General features: G+C 57.7%; 1 protein-coding gene across 10 annotated transcripts in view; it reads left to right on the top strand.

Moving 5' to 3' along the window:
• The window catches only part of TLE3 (TLE family member 3, transcriptional corepressor), a 47,743-nt gene extending 27,080 nt beyond the window's left edge, over positions 1-20,663 (top strand). For 3 of the 10 annotated variants that reach the window (XM_073801194.1, XM_033851922.2, XM_033851918.2), the window contains 14 exons: positions 2,956-3,160; positions 4,951-4,967; positions 8,542-8,661; positions 9,589-9,639; positions 10,290-10,442; positions 10,857-10,989; positions 11,558-11,742; positions 12,585-12,661; positions 13,427-13,676; positions 14,062-14,309; positions 15,138-15,285; positions 16,084-16,234; positions 17,351-17,427; positions 18,515-20,663. In XM_073801194.1, coding sequence (XP_073657295.1) covers positions 2,956-3,160; positions 4,951-4,967; positions 8,542-8,661; positions 9,589-9,639; positions 10,290-10,442; positions 10,857-10,989; positions 11,558-11,742; positions 12,585-12,661; positions 13,427-13,676; positions 14,062-14,309; positions 15,138-15,285; positions 16,084-16,234; positions 17,351-17,427; positions 18,515-18,622 — 1,923 coding nt within the window. In that variant the 3' untranslated portion in view covers positions 18,623-20,663. Of the gene's footprint in view, positions 1-2,955; positions 3,161-4,950; positions 4,968-8,541; positions 8,662-9,588; positions 9,640-10,289; positions 10,443-10,856; positions 10,999-11,557; positions 11,758-12,584; positions 12,662-13,426; positions 13,677-14,061; positions 14,310-15,137; positions 15,286-16,083; positions 16,235-17,350; positions 17,428-18,514 lie in introns of all 10 variants that reach the window. The other 7 variants (XM_073801193.1, XM_033851919.2, XM_033851915.2 and 4 more) reach the window with 3 other exon arrangements.
• The last annotated feature ends 1,495 nt before the right edge of the window (positions 20,664-22,158 follow it).

Here is a 22,158-nt window from a genome sequence, read left to right as displayed (position 1 = left end):
ATCCTGGTCTTGGAGGGAATGGTGGAAGCCAGGGACAAGCTGCTGCAGAGTGGTGAAGCCCAGTTCCCTCCTCGGACGGTGGACTTGATCCCATTTGTCCCCAGTTGAAAACGCTGTCACCCTCCCACTCGGATGTCACTGTGTTTCTGCACATCGCCCTCTGAAGTCACAGATATGTCACAGGGATAGAAATGCAGCCTGAGGATGGCTGTACCCTGCCTGCGACACGGGGACGGAGAGACAGGTGGATCACTGCCAGCCGGCTCCCCCTGCCCCGCTGCGGCAAAGACTTTATCTCACCCTTTATCACAACCAGGACTGTTGTTAGCAGACCCTTGGCCCAACAAGCCCTGGCGTCTGTCCTCGCCCCAGGAGAGGAGCCTGGGAGGAGGTCGGCTCTCTGTCCCTGCTTCCTGGAGCCTGCTGGGCCGTTCCCGACGATGCCTTCCAGCCACCCAGAGCAGACCTCAGGGGAGTTTCTGGCTGTGCAGGGGGTGCTCTTGTATTTGAAGATGAGAAGTACATGGAAGCTGCCTTTCCTCTGTTGCAAAGAAGAGACACTCCTGCTTGACGGGCCACAGCTGAAAACCAACCTGTCCGTCTGGGAAGCTCAGCAGCTTTGAAAGCCACTGTCTTCCAAACAGCCACTGCAACTACAGCCTTTGTTCCAAGTTTCTGATGCTGGTTCACTGGTTCGTGTTTTGGGAAGCAGGATGCGCCACTGATGCCCCTCTTCCCAACCAAGAGGAGGCTTGGATCTGGGCAGGTGGATGGCTTTTGGACAGAGCCACTCTGCTGACTTACTTCCCAGCCTCTCTGTGTAAACCCTTTTCCAACATTTTCATTTATTCACCCAGCAGATGTGTATTGGGCAAACATGCCAGGCCCCACCCGAGGTGCTGGGATGGATAAAACAAGGTCCTTTCTTCCTGGAGCCCACGAGTTGCCAAGATCAGAGAAAGATGCAGTTCTATTTGTGGTCCACTCATAGTTTTTGCTGATGTTTGTTGAACACCTACTTTGCCTTCACATGTAGTTACGCACGGGATCCTTGTACAACCTGAAGAGATGGGCTGCATTCTGATCCCCACTTTGCAGATGTGGAAACTGAGGCTGAGAGAGGTCCACTGTTGTCTAAGTTCTTAGAACTGATAAGAGATCGAGCGGGACATCTTCCTTAGTCTGTCTGGCTCCAGAGTCTGAGCTGTCATAACTCTCAGAAAGGAGGAACCTGTTCTGACCCGGATGATGGGGAGGGCTTCCAGGGGGCCCTTCGGCTTCGCTTCTGCTCTGGCGTCTCGAGGCAGATCTGGGGTCAGGCTGCAACCTGGACCAGTGCCCACCGGCGGCTTCCGTAAACTGCCCACCAAGAGATGTCCTAGGTCTGGAGCGATGGCCGTGGGTCCCAGCCTTTCTCCCCAAACTGAGAAATGAGCTCTCTGGGGCCAGGAGTGTGGTGTGACTGGGGGTGCCATTAATTTGGGGGTGCACCAGGTTGGCGGTTGGCGGCTTAGTTGGGGAAGAGTGGGGCTCTTAATCCCTGACCTCAAACACACTCATTGCCTCTCGGAGCCTCACGTCTGTCCAGAGCCGTGGGCCTGCATTGTGTGTTGTTGTCTGTTCATCAGTGGCCTGAGAGCCACGGTTCACACTGACAGGTAAGCTCGTCACGTCTTAGCTCTTTGTCACCCCCACCAACTCTTCTTGCTTTGGGGAGGAGTGTCTTTTAGGAACATTCTTTGGCTGACGTCGGTGGTTGACAGATTTGAGTCCAGATACCCCACTAGGGGTGAGACTTGGCTAGTTACTGGCTGCCCCCTCCAGCCCCTAAGTGCCAGTTTGCCATCTGTAAAATGGGCAGAACCCTTCTGCCAGGTAGTTGGAAGGGTGAGAGAAAATATTTGGAAAGGGCCCAGGCATGGATTCAGGCATTCAGTAAATTTCTGTTCCCTCCTGTTGTGCTCGTTGAGAAGAAAGATGTATGTGTACCCAAGGGCCCAGCCATTCCTAAGACATATTTCAGTCCCTATGAAGTATGCAGCCGTGGCGTAGCGTGCCCCACAGTGCCCGTGGTTCTTGACGCAATCTTGGGTATGATAAAGGGCGCTTTGTCTTGGCTGCTGGGGGAGCGCAAGGGGAAGGGGGAAAAGAAGACCCTGAGGCTAGTGCCAAGCGGAATCCTTAATTAGGGATTGTTACCCTTGCTATTGATAATAAGTGACTTAATGCACGACTAGATTTTGGAAGGGGAGGGAGCCTTGGAAGGGCCTCTGGGAAACGTTTAGCTATTGTTATGAGATCACTTAGTGAGTAACCTGCCTGAGGTCACCCAGCTAGTGAGTGCCAGGATTTGAATCCTGGTCTGTCTTGATTCCAAAGCCCCCACTCCTCCTGTTACCCTGTTCTCCACTCTGATGTCCGGTGACCTCGGCTCTCATTCCACTGGCCCCAAACTCCTCTCGATCTCGGGACTCCTCTGCCGTGTTCTGCCTCCGCTTTGTAAGACAGGCTCGGAGTTCCTCAGGATTAGGGAGTCTTCCCCAGGGTACGGGCTCAGGGTGGGAAGCGCCGGCTGCTGACGTTTGCAGGCATGCAAGCATGAGCAAAACTGTGGCCGTCGGGAGCGTAAAAGTGGATCGCCCTCAACGGAGAGGGAGCCCCGACGACTGGCTTTTAAACGCATGCTGTATTTGTCTTGGGCTTGGAGACATGCGTTGAGAAGTTCTGTCCTGAGACTGGGGTTGGAGAGGAGGTGGAGCGTTTGCCATCATAGATCTTGTGTCTCAATTGCGGTCCATTACCAGACTTCCTCCAGCATGACAGCATGTGTGGCCTGAGCTGGGGGCAGAGGTACGGGGGGCACGTGCCCCCGGCACTTCCTGGAGGAGCAAGAGGGCTGGCCCAGCCTCCCCGGCCCTCCCCGCTCAGCCGCGCTCACCACCAACTTCATTACAGCAACAGCAGCTCCAGGCGCAGCACCTCTCCCACGCCACGCACGGCCCCCCGGTGCAGCTGCCGCCCCACCCGTCAGGCCTCCAGCCTCCAGGGATCCCCCCGGTGACGGGGAGCAGCTCAGGGCTGCTGGCGCTTGGTGCCCTGGGCAGCCAGGCCCACCTGTCGGTGAAGGACGAGAAGAACCACCATGAACTGGATCACAGAGGTGCGGCCCGGGGCAGGGGCGGAGGGCAGCGTGCAGGGCTGGGGGCAGAGGTTTCGGAGGCCCCTCTGTGAACAGACACAGCAAATGCTGTCACCCTAGGACCAGGAGTTAGCAAAAGGCTTGGGGCCATCTATTAAGATCCTGGTACATGGAAACTGGAGCCCCATCCCCCAGGCCACCCCCCAATCCCTGATGTGTACCTTCTCTTCTTTGCCCTGGAAGACATCTTGTCCTTTCTTCCTGGAATACCTTCCCATCTTCCTAGCCACACCCTGTCCACCCTCCAAGGGCCAGCCCCAGTCCCACCCCTGCAGGATGCCCTCCTGGCCAAGCTGAGGGTCTCTTTTCAAATTCCCATAAGAGTTCAAGAGTTGGGGGTCCCAAGACGGAGCCCTTTGTTACCGTTCTTCTGTTTCCTACCCTGGAAAGTGTTTTATCCTCACCAGGATCCTTAGTCCTCTGAGGACAGAGACCACGTCCTTTGAAAAAGATACCCAGTTGGCGCTCAAGTAAAGCCTCATTAGGGGACTGTCTTTAAGTAGAGGTGGTGGTGACACTGCTGCAGGGAGATGATTGGGAAGACCGGGAATGAGAACGTTCTCTACCCTTAACCCAGCCTGTCCCGCGAAGACCCCTGAAGCTGCGCTGCGAAGGGCCTTGGGAGGGGGCCTAGTTTGATCGGGAAAGGAGAGGGCCTGGCTTCCTAGCAGACCCTTTGCAAAGATTGCCACCTTGTGTGGTCTGCCCTTAGATATTAGTCTTACAGCTTTATTGAGATACAGTAGACACATGCTATCCTGTTTAAGGTGCACCATGTGATGGTTTGATTTGCCCTTAGATACTTACTGGGGCACATGGCCAACGTGTTATGAGCCGGCCCTGGGCACGGGGGGCTTGGAGTGTTACCATCCTGCCTAGGCCGGGGCCATGGGGCGGTAGGAGCAGGTCGTGGGAACCAGAGACTAAGTTTTTTTGCCCCTGCAGTAGGATGGTCCTCCTGGCAGAGGAAGAGGGCCTCCCCACAACAGACAGGAGGATCAGGGAGCTAGTGCTTGGCTGGGCAAATAATCAGAGGCCTCAGCTTCCTGGGGCGTCTTGGTAAAGAAACAGAGAAGAGTATTAATTAAAAAACAACACCCAACACCGGGCTTCCCTGGTGGCGCAGTGGTTGAGGGTCCGCCTGCCGATGCAGGGGACACGGGTTCGTGCCCCGGTCCGGGAGGATCCCACATGCCGCGGAGCGGCTGGGCCCGTGAGCCTTGGCCGCTGAGCCTGCGCGTCCAGAGCCTGTGCTCCACAACGGGAGAGGCCACAACAGTGAGAGGCCCGCATACAGCAAAACACCACCACCAAAATACCACTCCGATAATTCCTTTAAAAAACAAAAAAATAACAATAATGTTCTCAACTCCCAGATCCCATGGCTATTTTGCGTAGCACGATCCTTCCCAAGTTTACGGCTTTAAAAACTGCTGACCAGTAATCTTGGTGCCCTTCTCCGCACGTCAGGGAGAGCTAGGCCACAGATCCCCCCCTGCTGCCCCGCCGGGGCCTGGTGGCCGAGTGAAGCATTGGGATTGGGGCGGTTAATTTCCAAACTGAGAGACGTCACCTAATGGCCCTACCTTGGCTGACCCGCGGTGACTCAGAGCCAGGCCGCTGCTCGTTTTAAAACCCGTGAACTAGCAAAGCATAAAAGGCAACCGGACGATACTGACCTTGCTTTCTTTTTTGTTTCTTTGTCTTGGGGGACCTGATCCTCCTCCTGTCCTGGCCTTCTGTCCCCAAAGAGAGAGAATCCAGCACGGTAAGTCCAGCACTCTGGAACCTGTTGGGGGGGGGGGGGTTGGGTGCTGGGGGAGGGTCAGCCCTAACCCTGTGTGGGCTCCTGGGAGGAGGGTGTTGTCCCCTGTTGAGTGACCTGCACTTGGGGAAGCCTTCGTCTCTCCAGGCTTCAGGGCCATCATTTGTGAAATGAAGAGCTGGGCTAAGTGAGCTCTAACCAAACGCCTTTTGTAGGAGAGGTGATTACTGGAGAGGTCAGCCAGCCAGCCCTGGGCCCTCCAAGGGGGGGTTGTGGAGTCACAGGCTGAGCCCAGAGCTCGGGACCCTGGTGTCCCCCCCTCGTTTGGGGCCGGAGTGCCTCCCTGCCCCCCAGATTGGCTGACCCCTGTATGATCCTATATCCTCCTCATTTCCTCCCAACACCTGAGGCTTCTCCCTGTTCTAGGCTTTAACTCGGTTTGAGAAAGTGCTAGCAAGCGAGCATTAAGGGCAGGCTGCCTGCGTGTCTGTCAGCTCTGAGATTTGCTGTAAATCTTTCTGAGCACACGGAGGCTCAGAGGTTCTGTTTCAAGTGAACAAGCACAGTGGAGTCTGGATAAAAAAAAATCCTCCAGCGATTAACACAGCTATTTTATTCCTCATCGCCGTCCTCGTATCTGGGGCCATCTAATCTGTTAGGATGGCTTTGGTTATTACCTCGTGTTAAGTGGGACTTGGAAGGTCAGGCAGTTAACTAACCATCTAGACAGCAGCTTCCTTGGGCAGCTCCTCCATCCCGACCCACCTCCCCTTCCCAGCCCTCTACCCGGGCTGACTTTAAACCTCCCATTAGCAGCGGTGCTCACGTCCCCTCTCGACTTGCCTATGTGCTCAGAAATCCAGGTCATGTGGGCCCAGGAATGGCTAGGTGCGTAAGAAAGGAACAGCTGAAACTGTACATCCATTTTGATTGCTTTAGTGTTGATCCCAGTGGGTGGCCTTGTTGGAGGGCTGGGCTGGACACCTCAAGGCTCAGTCTGGTCCCAGATTCATGGGACGTTGGGGAGTCCTCTTGGCCTCTCTGAGCCTCAGTTTCTCTATCTGTAACATGGCAATATTCCTGCCCAGCCAGCCTCTCCGCTTAGCTAGGAAGACCCCCTGCTCAGAACGGGACCCAGGATCCGGAGCTTAACCTGCTTAACAGGGACCTGCCGCACAGAGAAGTGCTCGGCCCCTTCCCTGCCTTCACACATGCTCATGCTCGTCCTCGTCGCTCTTGACTCTGGCTTTGTGCCCCCATCTGTGAACGATTTCTGCTAGAAGGAACCCATGGGGAACCCCTAAGAGCTGGGCTCTTCGCTCCTCAGTGCTCGCCGACATCCAGACTCAGGGCAGAGGGGCCATCCTTGGGCCACTGGAGAATGCCGTGGAAATGAATCGGGACGCCGTCCTGGGCCGGGAGGGGGTGTGGGGCGTCCCGGGGACAGGCAGTAGGGGCTCACATGTGTGCACGCGGCCATGGTGTTGGAGGGGGTGTAGACACACGTAATCAGCCCTTTGGAAAACAGGTTGTCAACAGATGAGGCCCCGGCAGGAAAGACAGGGCCGTGTCGGAGTGGGAGGGGGACCGGCTGGAGGGGCTGGAAGCTGTCCCAGAGGGGTTAGTCTGGAGTCCAATTAGAGGTAGCTTCATTCATATTTCCTTGCCTAGCCGAAGCAATAAAAAATACTTAGTTTTTTGGCCGCCTGCCAGCCAGAGGCGGGCTGGATCGATGCCGCTAAACGCCTGACAGGACTCTGCTCCGGTAGCAGCGAGGGTTTTCAGCCTGACTGCAGGAGAAGAAAGAGCCCGCTGTTCTCTGAGCCGTGGCCCTGGTCGCGGGGAGAAACACGAGCAGCCGCGCGCCCCCGTTTCCTCCCCGCCTGCCCACCCGAGAGCAGAGGGGCTGGGAGCGCTTCTGCTTAGCGCGGGGTGGCCACCGTCAGAGGAACTGAAATGAAATGACGGCGATTTTTCTGCCGGCGCTCGCCCCGGCTAATTGAATCACGGCTGTGCGTGGATCGCCGCCGCGCCTGCCCGGCTGCGGGGAGGGTTGAGCTGCACTTCCGTTATAACCTCCATATTTTCTTCAAGGTTTGATAACTCTGCCATTTTAATTTGCTTCAGGCAGAAGCTTGGCAGGGAAGGGCTGCCCAGAAACCGGCTTAGGGGAGGAAATAAAGTCCTGTGGCTGGCTCCCGCACCGCTCCCCCCCACCCCACTCCGGCACACTGTCCCCGGCCGCTGGGGACGTGGGAAGACTTTCCAGCTGCCTCTTGATGCCCTTCTCCTCGGAGCAGACGTCTCTCTGGGTCCCCGTGTGGCCTCGTCACACACCCCTGGGGATGGGGATGAAGCGGACTTGGCCTTCCCTCCAGCTGGATTGTGAGCTCCTGGAGGGCAGGGACTGTGTCTTGTTTTTCCCTGCACGCCTGGCATCCAGCCCCAGGCCTGATCCAGGGCAGGTGCCCTAGAGGGTGCCGAGCGAAGCGGGGACGGGGTCGCGTGGCCTCTCAGGAAGGGGCAAGCCTCGGCAGCCCCCTGGAGGGGGTTGTGGTATTTTTCTCTCGGCACAGAGGTTTGCTGGCAGGTACCCCTGCCCGTAGCTCCTCCCTCCCTGCTCCCAGCCCGCTCCTGGTTACCCATCACACCACCAGCCAGGGTCCTCCTCTGCGGGCAGCTCTCCCCTTCCAGCATCGCTCCGTCCCCGGACCCGCTGGCCGGTACTTCTCCTGCCTCGCCTGTTGGCCCACCTTCCCTCTTCCCAGGCCTGAAATTCCAAACTCTCCTTGTCCTCACTTGCTTTGTAGTTGAAGGGAGAACTTGCTAAGTCTCTTCCAGGCCTGCAGAACTTGGGTTTCCTTCGTGTTGCCTGCTGCTGGGGGACCTTGAGCACGTTGCCCATTGTCTTGGGGCCCCTCCTTTCCCGTCATTACAAAGCGGGGGAGTCTGCCTGTCCTCTATACCTTTTCCTGTCTTAAGAGGGGAAAGGCTTCATGACATTGCATTTTCTGTTTCTTTATAACTCTGGAGTTTCTCTAAAGTTGTAGAAGGCCATGCTGTAGTTGTAGGGTGTTCGCACAAAATGCCCCATCGCCCACCTACACTTAGGAGGCCTGTTGGCACCCCGGCGATCCCCGTCCCGGTCAGTCTCCCCGCTCCTGTCGGGTTCCGCAGGTGAAGTATTGCACTTGGCCCCAGTTTGTCGGCTCAGATCCATCTTTCGAGACGCAGTGCAGATTGAGCTTATCCATTCTTTGAGCAAATGTATGTGGCAGGCACAGATGGGCGGTGGGGGACACAGGCGTGACCCCCGCCCGCCCTCATGAGGCATACAGTCTCATAGGCCAGAGGCAGACGGCCCGTGCTGGGTTAATTATCTAATAGCAGCTATAAAAGAGAATTGTCGTGCTCCCAGAGGAACCGAGTCTGGGGAGTTGGGAAGGCGTCCCTGGGGAACCTCCGATGGAGCTGAGACCTGCAGGACACACACGACACCTCAGCTGACCTTCTGAGTCACTTAGCTATGTCGATATGTGCATGAAATGTTCATACTCACTCTCCTCCTTGCTTCCAGAATAACTCAGTGTCGCCCTCGGAAAGCCTGCGGGCCAGTGAGAAGCACCGGGGCTCCGCCGACTACAGCATGGAAGCCAAGAAGCGGAAAGCAGAGGAGAAGGACAGTCTGAGCCGATACGTACGTCTGAGAGCGCGGCGGGTTCCACCGGGGTTTGGATTGGGTGGGCTGGGCTGGGGGAGACCCCACGGGGCCTGAGTCGTGGGAGAGTCAGGAAGAGGTGGGGGCAGGAGACACTGCCGCACTGAGGAGGGCAGGTGGCCCGGGCAGGGGAAGCGTCCACAGACCGATGTCCTGTGAGCCTGCGGACCATGGCCAGGAGGCAGTGGACAGGGAAGTCATCCCAGCCTCCGTAGGGCCTGGGGAGAGCTAGGGGCACCTCCCCCGATGGGCCAAAAACCCCCTGCTGCCATCACGGCCCCCTCAGAACCTCCGGTCTGCTCTGGGGACCGTTCCTGGCATCCCCACACTTCGACCCTACAGGTGGTCGTGGTGTCTGCTCTGTGCCAGGCCGAGCAGGGCTGAGAGCTGGGGCAGAGGGCAGGGGGCGATGCACTGTGGGACCTGGTGCCCTTGGGCCCGGCCCTCCGTGTTCAGCTCCTTGGCTGTTCTGGGGCTCCGGACACGTAGCACAGCCAAAGCCTCAGCTGCGTTTCTGGGAGACAAGGCTAATCCCCTCCCCACACACACGGTGATGGGAATGATGGAACGAGACCAGCGCACTCACTTGCAAATGGTGGTGGATATCAGGCCAGCTGGAGAGAGGTGTCTGGCTCCAGAGCGACATGTTAAAGCAGCCTTAGAAATATTATAACTGGGCAGGTGTTGGTGAGGCCGCCTGTGGGCGTGGGAGCAGAGTGACCGTGGGGCTGGGGGCTGGGCTAGCAAACAGCAGGGAGAAGAGGTCAGCTTTGGTGGGGCTGAGTGGGGAGAGCATGGACTTTGGGGTTTGGCCGGGGTTCAGATCCTGGCTGGTGGAAGCAGGGGCGTGGTCTGGGCTCAGTCTGGGGTGGGCGTGGCCTCTCACTGGCTTCCCTCTCCGTGCAGGACAGTGACGGGGACAAGAGTGACGATCTGGTGGTGGACGTTTCCAATGAGGTAAGGGCCGGCCCAGGTCGCAGGGCGACTGTCCCTGTGCAGGGTGGTCGGCGATTGCTCCTGTCCTGGGTGGGAGCTGTCGTGTCTCAGCTGTTGCACCGTTACCAGCAGCCCCAGCTGGGTGACGAGGCCTTTGGGGTTGGGGCATCCAGCTGGTCAGGAGGAGGAGGGCAGGGCTTGGCTGCCTGGTGGCTGGGCATTCGTGCACACTGCTGGGGTTCCTAGGCTGGGTCTCCAGAGAGAGGCCCCTGAAGACCCCAGGGGAGGGCTGGCTCCCAGTCACCATGGTCCTCCAGGTCAGCTCTGTTCTCCCCACCACCCCTGGGATCTTGGGCTTGTGAGCCTCCTGGGTCAGCCTTAGCGAGGGAGGGGGAGCTGGAAAGGACCTACCCAGGGCCAAGGCCCAGCTGCCCAGCTTGGAGTCCTGAACCTGTATTTGATCTTGGGCAGGTCACCTCCACCCACCCAGGCCTCAGTCTCCCCCCATCTGTGGGATGAAGGGGTCAGACTAGGTCATTAAAAACTCATTGTCCCCACTTGGGACCAGGCTCTTTTCCCATGCCCTGTGCCCACTCCATTCCCGTCCCCAGAGCAGAGAGACTCCAGACTCGTCACTGCTCGGCACATCCCCGTATCACTTGTGTTTTTAGGACCCAGCGACGCCCCGGGTCAGCCCGGCACACTCCCCTCCTGAAAACGGGCTGGACAAGGCCCGTGGCCTGAAGAAGGACGCTCCCACCAGCCCCGCCTCGGTGGCCTCCTCCAGCAGCACGCCCTCCTCCAAGACCAAAGACCTTGGTCATGTATGTGGGGTCTGCCCCTGGCGCCGCAGAGGCTGGGAGAGGGTGGGGAACGTGGGGGCAGAGGGAAAACGTTCTGGAAAAGGGTCTGGATCTGGAGTGGTGCTAAGTGGAAGGCAGAGGGCTGGAGTAGAAAGTACACGGATTGGGGCTTGGCCTGGGTTCAAATCCTGTCTTTACCACTTACAGGCTGAGCCCTGTGCTTATTATTAGTTAACGTTTCTAAGCCTTAACTGCTGCATCTATTAAATGGGAACAATTACCACAGTCCCTGCCAAATAAGATTGGGCAAGAATTGAGGAGCTGTGGGGCAGAAGATTCAGAGCTGGGTCCAGCACTGGGCTTCATGTGGTGCCCAGCTCTTGGGAGAAAGGAATCTTCATGGCTTCCCTTGGTCTCTGCATCTACCCTCTTCAGAATGACAAATCCTCCACCCCTGGGCTCAAGTCCAACACACCAACCCCAAGGAACGATGCCCCAACTCCGGGCACCAGCACGACCCCAGGACTCCGGTCGATGCCGGGCAAGCCTCCAGGCATGGACCCGATAGGTATAATGGGTAGGCACGATGGGGCTGGGCTGACCATGTTTGAAGGGAGGGGCTCTGCCCCAGGCCAGGGCTTGGAGCCTCACAGGTGGGGGCCAGGGAGGGGGGTCAGAGTCAGGGCTGTCCCAGGGCCCATCTCTGGGGGACCTGGTCAGGTTTGAGGAGAAGGTGAGTGCCTGGTGCTTCAACACCGATGTCAGGGCTTCCTGGAGCCGCTGTGCACTAGGTGTGTGGAAGGAGCTTCAGACAGGTCGGGACACCAGTGATCTGTCTGCCTCTGCTGTTAGTTCTGTGAGGCTCTGAACAGCCCCCTCCTCTGGGCCTCCGAGTCCTGCTCTATAAAAAGCGGTGGTCACATCTCTCAGCTCGAACTTTCTTAGGCTGTGAAGATGGGGTTCTCTGGTAGGTGGGTTCAGTCCAGGAGGACTGCTTGGAGTAGGCAGCTTTAGAACACAGAAGGGATTGCTGCTGGGCAGGGAGGCAGCCTGGTGGCCTGAGCTTTGCCCTTGATGGAGGCGTGGGGCCCACTCCGCTTGGTGGCCTCTCCCGGCTGACGGCCGCCTCCTTGCAGCCTCGGCCCTGCGCACGCCCATCTCCATCACCAGCTCCTACGCTGCACCCTTTGCCATGATGAGCCACCATGAGATGAACGGCTCCCTCACCAGCCCCAGCGCCTACGCCGGCCTCCACAACATCCCACCCCAGATGAGCGCGGCTGCCGCCGCTGCTGCCGCCGCCTATGGCCGATCGCCAATGGTGAGCTTTGGAGCTGTACGTAGACCTTTTGGCTCCTTTTTTGGGGGGACTGGGTAAGGAGCGGGGGAGTTGGAGGGGGTGAAGGTAGCCCTTCGTGCACACCAAAGGGGACCTGGGCCCAGCGACCAGGCAGCTAGCTGCCTTTGGGGTAGAGTGTTTATTAGGAATAAGAGTGGAACACACTTGGGGGTCAGCAGACCTGGGTCCCACCCCGTCTGCCCATCAGTTGCCATGTGACCTCACACAACACAGCCTCCCTGGGCTGCCCCTTTCCGTCTGGGAAGCGGGGCTGACACCTCTCTTTCTGGGCTCTGTGGGGGTGGGAATCCCACGGTGAGTCGGGTGATTTCCACGAGGCAGGGACTTGGCAAACGGGGCAGCCCGTTATACCAAGATTTGTCTGCCGTTTATTGAGAGCAGTTCAGACTGGAGAGGTGGGTCCTCTTCCAGGAGACGGTTTTTCTCTTGATCTCCTGAACCCAGGTTGGCCTCCTCTCCACATGACAAGCCCCCTGGGACACCAGGGGAGGGAACAAAGTGAGGAGGGGCCCGCTCGGCCTTGCAGAGCAGGGAGAATGAGCTGGGGGTGGGAGTGGAAGATAACCGGCTCAGAGTTCGGGGTCTGGACCATCATCCTGTTCCTGCCATTGTCCTGGACGAGGCACTTGGCCCTCCTGGGCCCGTGCTCTCTCTGGAACAAGGGGCCGTGCTCTGCCCAGCTGTCTCGGGTTCTGAAGAGGCAGCGCCGTGCGGGTGGGACAGGAGGTGGTGGAGGGGGATGTGTAGTGGGGGGACGTATGGCGGCATCCCGCACTAAGGGCTGGCCTGGCCTTGCCTTACAGGTTGGGTTTGACCCTCACCCCCCGATGCGGGCCACGGGCTTGCCCTCCAGCCTCGCCTCCATTCCTGGTGGAAAACCGTAAGCTTTGGCTATTTTCTGCTTCTTGGGGAGGGCAGGGGAGGGCACACCACCCACCCACCCATCCATCCCCTGCCCTGGTGGACCTCCCCTGAGGGAAGGTGTCTGCCCCTCTCGGGGTACCCAGAGGCCAGGTTGCAACCCCAGCAAAGCTGCCTGGCCGTGCTCCTGAACGGCCCCCAGGCTCCCTCTGAAAGGGGAACGAGACAGGGCTGGGGTGGAGGATGTGGTCCCTGGGCTCTGAGAGGGAAGGAACACTTCGGACACTGCGGTCTCTCAACCAAACGCCGTGGAGCTGCCCTGGCCTCGGGGGCTCCTGTGGGTTCTGCCCACAGCTGGCACTTAAGACAGCAGGCCGACCACGCTGGCTCGCCCCTGGCCCTGATGTGCACCCTGGGACTCATTTGGAGGGTCGCAGACAGGTTTTCCTCCCTAACGTCACTGGCTCCTAGAGGAGGGGTGGCGTTCAAGCTAGGTGGGGGAAGGGTGCTCCCTTCGCATGGCCAGTTTGGGGTCAGCAGCCTGGTTTGCAGCAGGGATCTGTGAGCGGGGGCAGAAGCCAAGGTTGGACTCTGCAGCGGTTTCTGGCCCGGTGGAGCCAGGCCAAGGAGGTTGGGGTTACCAGGTGCCCTCAGATCTGGGGAGAGGGGACACCTGGAGGCAAGGAGGCCAGGCAGGGGCGGGTGCCAGTCAAACTAGGCAGGAGCTGTGCACACTGTCATTAGAGGATTGGAGATGGCAGAAGTGTGGTTCTCCCCCTCCCAGAGCCTACTCCTTCCACGTGAGTGCTGACGGGCAGATGCAGCCCGTGCCCTTCCCCCACGATGCCCTGGCAGGCCCTGGCATCCCCAGGCACGCCCGGCAGATCAACACGCTGAGCCACGGGGAGGTGGTGTGCGCAGTGACCATCAGCAACCCCACGCGGCACGTCTACACAGGTGGCAAGGGCTGCGTGAAGATCTGGGACATCAGCCAGCCGGGCAGCAAGAGCCCCATCTCCCAGCTGGACTGCCTGGTGAGGATCCCGGGGCTGGGGGCATCCCTTCCACCTGGTCTAGGAGAGCGAGACAGCCTGGGTCGGGGGAGAGCCCCATCCCTCCCGGCCAGGTGCAGCCCTGTATTGGCTGGGCGACTTTGGGCAAGTTGGCAAACCTCCCTGAGCCCCACTTTCGTCGTCCGTAAGGGGAGGCGTTGCCGACCTCCAGGGGTCTGTGAAGAAGTGAGTGAAAGTTTGAAAGGGGGGTGAACGAGGAGTGAATGAGGAGCCGAGTCGGACTGGCAGCTGCCTTCGGCAAGGGCAGGAAGTGGGCAGAAGCGGCCAGGGTGCTCAGTGTGGTGGACCCCCCTGGTCCCCAGGAGGGGAGGAGGCTGGTGCTGAACACTGCCCCTTCCCCCTCCAGAACAGGGACAACTACATCCGCTCCTGCAAGCTGCTCCCCGACGGGCGCACGCTCATCGTGGGCGGCGAGGCCAGCACGCTCACCATCTGGGACCTGGCGTCACCCACGCCCCGCATCAAGGCCGAGCTGACTTCCTCGGCTCCGGCCTGCTACGCCCTGGCCATCAGCCCCGACGCCAAAGTCTGCTTCTCCTGCTGTAGCGACGGGAACATTGCCGTGTGGGACCTGCACAACCAGACCCTAGTCAGGTTAGGCACGGGAGGGAGCGGGGGTCCTTGTCCTCGGGAAGGCCTCGCTGGCCGTGCCTGGTATCTTTGTTGCGACTGGCCTGTCCGAGGTGCCGTGGGCCGGCCGGAACAGCGCGGGTGAGGGCACCCAGGTGAGAAGACAGCTTGTGCCAGATGCCTGACATGGGTAGACGATGGAGGGCTCCTTGGCCCAGGAACTTGCACAAGGCTCTGGGGAGAAGGGGAGCTGGGGACACACAGAGAGGGCAGGAGAAGGAGAGGCGTTGAGACCAGAGTGGAGGAGCAGTACCTCTTGGTGGTTAAGTGTGGGGCCTCAGGAGCAAAGCTGCAGGGTTTCAATCTTGCCTCCGTGTGACCTTGTGCAGGTCACTTAACCTCCGTGCCTCGGTTTCCCTTGCATGCAACGGGCGGAGTGAAGCCCCTTCCTTAGAGTCGGACCCCAGCGCCGGGCCCAGCATCGGCCCTCAGTGCAGTGTGGCCGTCTGCGTTAGTCATAGCGCCATGCAGCTGGTTTATGGCCTCAGCCGCGTGGTTTATGCGGAGTGACAAGGATGGATCAAGAATGCAAATTGAGGAGGCATGGGGTGTCGGGCTAAGGGGGGGGTTCCCCTGTTACGTACCTGCTCTCCCAGAACTGCCCCTGCCGAAGACCCTTGAGCAGAGTAGGAGAGGGGCCCAGGCCTGGCTCTGCTGCAGGCTCCTCGGGGGGACGATGGACCCCAGTTTCCTGTTCTGCTCAGGCGGAGCTGGCCTGCCCCCTGGGATGGCTGTCCGCTTGGCATCGGTTCTTCCCCGGAGCTCACCCCCATCCCTGCCTGGCCTTACTAGGCAGTTCCAGGGCCACACGGATGGGGCCAGCTGCATAGACATCTCCCACGACGGCACCAAGCTATGGACCGGAGGCCTGGACAACACCGTGCGCTCCTGGGACCTGCGGGAGGGCCGGCAGCTGCAGCAGCACGACTTCACCTCCCAGGTGTGCCCCCGAGAGCCCCCCCTTCCTTCCATTGGAGCAGCGTGGAGCCTTCCCTCCCCAGGTCCCAGTGGCTGAGTCAGGGGACAAAGGGGCCCTCACACCTGGTCGTTGCAAATGGACCTGAGACCAACCTGAGCCATCTGGGAAGGCTTCCTGGAGGAAGTGGCAATGAAACAGAATCGACAAGGCTTTGGATTTGGACACACTTGCCCCAACGGCTTGGATTTGATTCCCAGCTCCTCTGCCGTTGAGCACTTTGGCCTTGGTTTTCGTACGTGGGATGGGAATAGTCATAGCTGCCTCATGGGTCTGGTGGGAGCACCTGAAATGGTCCCTCTAAAAGCCTTGGCTGTAAGCATGGCTCATAGCATTCTATAAGTGCCAGGTGTTACTGGGTTCTGTTGTTGTTTTATTGCTTGTTTTAATATTTTAATCTTGCTATTCAAGACGTTAGTGTTTTATTTACTCACATTTTTCTTAAGGAAAGGCGGAAGTCACTGAGGCAGAGAGAATAACTGTGAGAGGGAAATATCTGTGCCACTTCTGAGTTTGCTCTGCCACTTTCTAGAGTCAGCAACCTCTCTGGGCCTCAACTTCGTCACCTGTCAAATGGGGATGAAACACGAGATCCCATTCCCCTAGGTTATCGGGCTTGGCTTTGCAAATGGCAGGTGGGGAGGTGCTGGGGGAAGGAGTGGTGGGACGCTGAGCCTTCAGGGTCCCAGAGCAGGGCCCTCGAGGAACCCTCACCCCTGTGGCTCTGGAGGATGCTAATCTCCTTATGCCCCTCCCCCGCAGATCTTCTCGCTGGGTTACTGCCCCACCGGGGAGTGGCTGGCCGTGGGCATGGAGAGCAGCAACGTGGAGGTGCTGCACCACACCAAGCCCGACAAGTACCAGCTGCACCTGCACGAGAGCTGCGTGCTATCCCTCAAATTCGCCTACTGCGGTGAGCCTGGGGGAGCGGGAGCCCCGGGAGGCCTGGCCTGCCCTCTGTGCATAGATGCGGCCCAAAGCTTAGAGAAGGGCCAGAGCCCCAAAGTGAGCACGGTCCCAGAACCAGGCCCCCTGACCCTGACCGGTACCCCCCATCTGGCATCCCCCCCCACTGCATCCTCGGATGCAGATGCTGCCACAGGGTACCAAGCACTTGTGAGACCAGGCTAGAGCCAGAGCTTGCTGGCTTGGGGCAAAGGAACAGTACTCACAGCCCTGCCGGCAGTGCTTCCAGGTTGTGGTTCAGACCCCAGGCTTTGGTGGCCATAGCTCTGAATTGGAATATCTGCTGACCCACTTCATTTTTTTTAATATATAAATTTATTTTACTTTTTTAAAAATTTAGTTATTCCTTTTTGGCTGCGTTGGGTCTTCGTTGCTGCGCGCAGGCTTTCTCTAGTTGTAGCGAGTGGGGGCTCCTTTTCGTTGCGGTGGGCGGGCTTCTCATTGCGGTGGCTTCTCTCGTTGGAGAGCACGGGCTGTAGGCGCGTGGGCTTCAGTAGTTGTGGCACGCGGACTCAGTAGTTGTGGCTGTGCAGCTCTGATGCGTCCCGTCCTCTCTAAACCCCGACCGGTCTTTCTGTGGACCAGGAATTGCAGGCACCCCACGTGGCTCTGGGAGCCCTGGGGCAATAACGCAGGCAGAGCCCTGGCAGCGCACCTGCAGCGATCCCCGCCTTCCGCTGGGTCTCCAGACACTCAGAGCTTTGTCATTCCTAGCACTTCCTGCCGTCTTCCAGCAGTAGAATCGAGATGGATCAGTCAACCTTAGTGGCTTTAAAAAGCATCTTTCGGGCAGTGTAATCCCTGTGATTAACTGCAGATCCTCCCTTTCTCCATCCCAGCCTGCCCACCCCTCCCCTTGATCGCAGAGGAAGGCATTCTCTGGGTGTCGATGTTTGTGTTACCGTGTCTCGGTTACAAAATGCCTCTCACGAGTGAAGAGTTGGCCCAGCACTGGTTAGCGGTTCACACTGTGTTTCCATGGCAGCCAGCCATGTATGGGGCGGGTCTCACTTTAGAGGGCAGCAGCCCACAACCTGACGTTTCCTTTGCCTCCCGCCCGCAGGCAAGTGGTTTGTGAGCACCGGGAAGGATAACCTTCTCAACGCCTGGAGGACACCGTATGGAGCTAGCATATTCCAGGTACCACCCACCACCCGAGCGCCCCTCCTGATCCTGCCCAGAGTCAGGGCCCGTCCGCGGCCATGGGGGCGGGGCTGGGGGAGGTGACGCAGAACTTGCCTCGGCCTCTTCCAGCCCCTGCCTGCCGGGGGTCCAGGATGGGTTCTCCAGAGGCAAGGGCTTGGACTTGGGCGCATCCGTGGGCCATACACTCTGCTGCTAATGGCATCTGACCCCTCGGGGTGAGGGCTTTTAAGCAGGGGCTCTTGTAGGATTTCTAGAGCAAGGAGAAGTGAAAGCATGCTCTTGGCTTTGGCCTGCACGCTGAGCCCTTGCAGGAGGGGTGCTGGGCATTTGAGCAAACTGGGCAGCTTTTTTTTCTGAGCAGTGTTGTCTGATATTCAAGTAAGTTCGTATTTCATCTCAACACTTCCAAGTAGGGAGAGAGGTGGGGCAGGAGAAAGATCCAGAAGGAGATGGGAGAGAAGGAGGAGGCTTTGTGTGAGTTTTCAAGACCTGGGGCCTGATGCTGTACCCTCTCACTTGGTCACACAGACGCGCACACATACAGAGACATGTCACACAGACACACACACACACACACACACACACACTCACAGTCACACCCGCTCCTCTCAGAGCCAACAAGCCACTTTCTGGATTCAGGCTAGAAGTCTGGCGTCTAGCGTGTCACGCACGTAACTTTCAAGTCTCCAGTTACACTGGATGCTTCAAAACTCAGGTGCAAATCCTTTCTCTTAGCTCACCAGGCTGAGGGTCTGGCCTGTTGACACCTGCTCCCAGCTCAGAAAAGCTTCTTCCTGTTTGTAAACTCAGGATCAAAGCTCACGAGGCTCAAGTGTTCTGTTTTGCTCCTCAGAGACTGTACAGATCACGTTGGGCCCTGTTAACGAGCTTTTCCTTGTGGGGAAGCAGGTGGAAGGGGCCCCTCTAACGGGAAGGGCTGTGTTTGAAGGCCCTGCAGTGTGGGCTCCAGGGCGGGCAGAGGGCGGTTGAATTCAGAGAGCACTGAAAGGGAGGGCGTCCAGTACCCACAAAGTGAATTTGTCCTTTCTCTCGCCGCCCTCTCTTGCCTCTCCTCCTCCAGTCTAAGGAATCCTCATCTGTCTTGAGTTGTGACATTTCGGCGGATGACAAATATATTGTAACAGGCTCTGGTGACAAGAAGGCCACGGTTTATGAGGTCATCTACTAAACAAGGACTGTAACAGGGCTGTCAAACTCCGGGAGAAACAGACTCAGCTGTGCCGGGGAGACCCCGGCGAGGGGCTCCGTGGACGTGGAGGATGGGCGGCAAGCGGGCCAGCGCTGTGCTCCGGCGGCTGAGAAGGTGCCCCCGTCACAGTCGGGACTCCCAGGCGTGGATTGATGGGACTCACGGACTCTGATGGATTTCTCCTCTCCTCCCCTTAACGATCCTGGCAGATGCTACACATAGATTTATTCGGGGGCTCGTGGCTCCAGCTCCCCACAGACGCCCTCATGAATCTTTCCTTCCCCTCTTGTTTTTGATGTGTTCCCCTGCCCTGGCTCGGGGACACTGGAGCGTGGACCACACGTTTGTGCCAGGGGAGGGGGGGTTTCACGTCCCTGACTGTGCAGCGCACGAGGTTTGTGAAAAGTGTAAATAACAGACTCCTATCTCGGACTGGTCAGCGGGGGGAGGAGGCCCCTTCCCACCGGCAATGCCAGCCGTGTATTTCGCCTGCTGTATTTGTAATCCACTCGTGGTGGTGGCTTTTTCTTTTTTTTTTTTTTAAAAAAAAAACAAAAGTTCCCATCTGGGAAGGGGAGGCAGGGAGCGGGGTGCAGAATGGAGAGGGAGTAGAACGGGGAGAAAACTCCTGGGGTGGAGGAGAGGCACTACGGCTGGCAGCCAGGTTGGCTACCAGGTACCCCCCGGACAAGTGTATCTCCGTGTGGACCTGGGAATCGATTGAGGCGTGTCAGGACCAAGCTCCAGACAGACTGACGGACTGACAGAGCTTGAGATGGGTGTCAGCCCGGGTGACGGCAGCAGAAGTGGTGGGTTTTTCTGTAGTCCCCTGAGCTCCATGCTCCCCTTTCAGGTGTCTGACCCCCTGTCTGTCTGTCTGTCTCTCTCTCTCTCTCTCCCTTTCTCTCTCCCTCCCTCCCTCCCACCCACCCTGACCTCCATCTCTCTTTGGTGCACATTTGGTTATCGTGGTGAGAAATGGAAGTTCAAAGCCACTCTGTCTCCGGCCCTTCTTAATCTTCGGACACAACCTAAAAAGGACACGAAGTTAGAGGAAAGCATAGCGACTCAGCTCAGGGAGCTACCAGAGAAAAAATAGCAACTGATGTGGGTGCTTTTTTTTTTTTTTTTTAATTTGAATAAAAGGAATTAGAAGTGATGTCCTTTCATAAAATGCCTTCTCTCCCCTTTCCTGCCTCTGACCTCCTCCTCTCTCCTTAGAGGGAAAGTGTGGATTTAACCTGCAGAGCTGTGAGTCAGGTTTATCTCCCCCCTGCCTGGGGAGAGGGGACTTGGGGTTGGGCTGGGGGCACACTGGGCTGACTTCTCGTAGCTTCCCGTCTCTCTTAGGAGCCCAGACAGCTTACAGCTAGAATATCGTCTCCTGCAGGTGCCACTTTTTGGTACCAAAATGTTCTGAGGTGTTAGGATTTGGGTGGGTTTTTGGTCTTTGGGGTTTTTTTTTTTTTTTCCTTTTTTCCTTTTGGTCTTATTTTTTCTTCTTCTAAGGAAAAGCTAAAGGGCGTCGTGAGTCCTGGTGGTGGGCTCTCCATGGATGTAGCATATGGAAGATAATTTTTATACTGCATTTTTATGGATTATTTTATAATGTGTGATTCTGTCTGGTGAGAAGGAAGGAGGGGCTCTGGTGAACCACGCCCCTCACCCCCCCACCCCCACCCCACCCCCCACCCCCACCCCCGCTCTTGTTCCTGGGTGAGCCCCTCCCCCAACCTGGCATGGGAGGCTGCAGAGACGCAAGGTGCGTTCCCTTTCTAAGGCTGGGGAGACGTATCCGGAGTCTGTCTGTGTCTCTCTCTCTCTCTCTCTCTCTGTCTCTCTCCCTCCCTCTCTCCCTCCTCTCTCTGGGTCTCAGATGCTCAGCTGCCACCTCTTGTTAAGGCTCTCCCCACAAGGGAGGGCGAGGGTGGAAGACAAGTTGATTCCTGAAGAAAAGAGAAAATGAAAAGTCATTGTAATGAGCTGTTTTTATATTTTTAAAAGTTACTATTTAAAGGTTGGTTTGATTGTTGCGTTTTAATTGCATCCCCCGCCCCCAAGAAGAGAGCGGGGCGCTGTCACCCCCATGTCCTGGATCCTGGGCAGCTTCCTTTGTCATCCATAAACGTGAGCTCTTCTCTCTTCAAAGCACTGCCATGCTGCCCCTGCCCCTAAAAAGTGATCGCACAGGACAGTTAAGGGGAGTGCTTAACTTCCCCTGAGGAGAAGCCCACAGGTAACACCAAAGTCCTCTACGGCTGTCACTGCAAAACTTTTTGGGAAGAAAATGAAGTGTGATGAACTTCCAGTGAAGTTGCAAAGTGTCTGTGATGTCACATCAGGACCCTGAAAACCTCCACCGTCGTTTTTAAGCTTAAATTCAGATGTTGTGGGCTGACCCCGCTCTCTAATTCACTACGGGTGCATTTCTGAAGGAAGAGGGATTTATTTACGGAAGGGGCAGGATAGGAAATGCAGTGCCCTCAGGGAGGCAGGGCTGGCCCGGGATGGTTCCCAGGCTCTTGGCTGTCACGCAGCCCTGGGCAAAATCTCTCTAGAACTAGGGACTAACGTGGTTTCCAACTCCGTATTTTGTCAGTCATCGTAAATCGCACAAACGATTGCCTCCTGTTATTTCATACAAGAAAGGGAGTTGAACATTTGAAAAAAGGAGTGACGCTCAGGATAAAGCAGTCTATTCTAAGCCTAAGAAAGGACAGCTGGACTGCGCACACAGGGGTCATTTGTCTGGAGCCGGTTGTCCTCTCAGGCTTACAGCGGAGAAGCTTCCAGCAGGTAGCAAGAGTGCCCATCTGGGGCTACAGTTTGGCTGAGAGCTCTGTCTTGTCCTGGTTGCACAAACTTGAGTGAAAGCATCACCCCTTTGAACCACACTCCTTGTTTGTCCAGGTCTTATCGTCACAGCAGAGGGCCAGAGGGGCCAGATGGCAGGCCCTGGCCAGAAAATTCTGTGTTTGCCAGTGGGTTGCCCATCGGTGCCGAGATAGGGTTGGAGTTGAGGCTTGCATGCCCCAGCAGGTAGAAGAGGAAACACCTCTCATAACACTTACCTCCAGTCTTGTGCTGCTGGGAGTGAAGGCCGATGTCAGGTCCGTTTCTGAGAAGGGGAGGCGACCTACCTCAGAAAGGCTGTCCTCCCAAGACTTCCTGGGCACCGTCGAGGATGGAGAGATGACCAAGTTTCAGGCCGAGCGCTAGAAGCTCACAGTCGAGGGTGGGGAGAGACATTTGACCTGTGAAAGTGTGGTTGGGGACACACCCTTGGGCCCTGGCTGCTGGTGCCTTGACCCCTTCCTGTCATCACGGCCACTGTCCTGAAAGGAGCTCACCAAGCCTGTCCACGCTGAGCCTCACACTCCGCCTGCTTCCTCTCCTCCTCTCTCCCCCGCCCACTGCTGCCCTCTCATTCCCACGCTTCCCACCTCGCAGAACCTCAGCTCCCCCTCTTACTGCTCTGCAGGTGATTCCTCTGCACTCAGGTTTGTGAGGCCTCT

Source organism: Tursiops truncatus, chromosome 2, assembly GCF_011762595.2.
Source record: "Tursiops truncatus isolate mTurTru1 chromosome 2, mTurTru1.mat.Y, whole genome shotgun sequence".
Lineage (NCBI taxonomy): Eukaryota > Metazoa > Chordata > Mammalia > Artiodactyla > Delphinidae > Tursiops > Tursiops truncatus.
The sequence above is the reverse complement of the archived record's forward strand: the minus strand, read 5'-3'. Positions and strand labels throughout refer to the sequence as shown.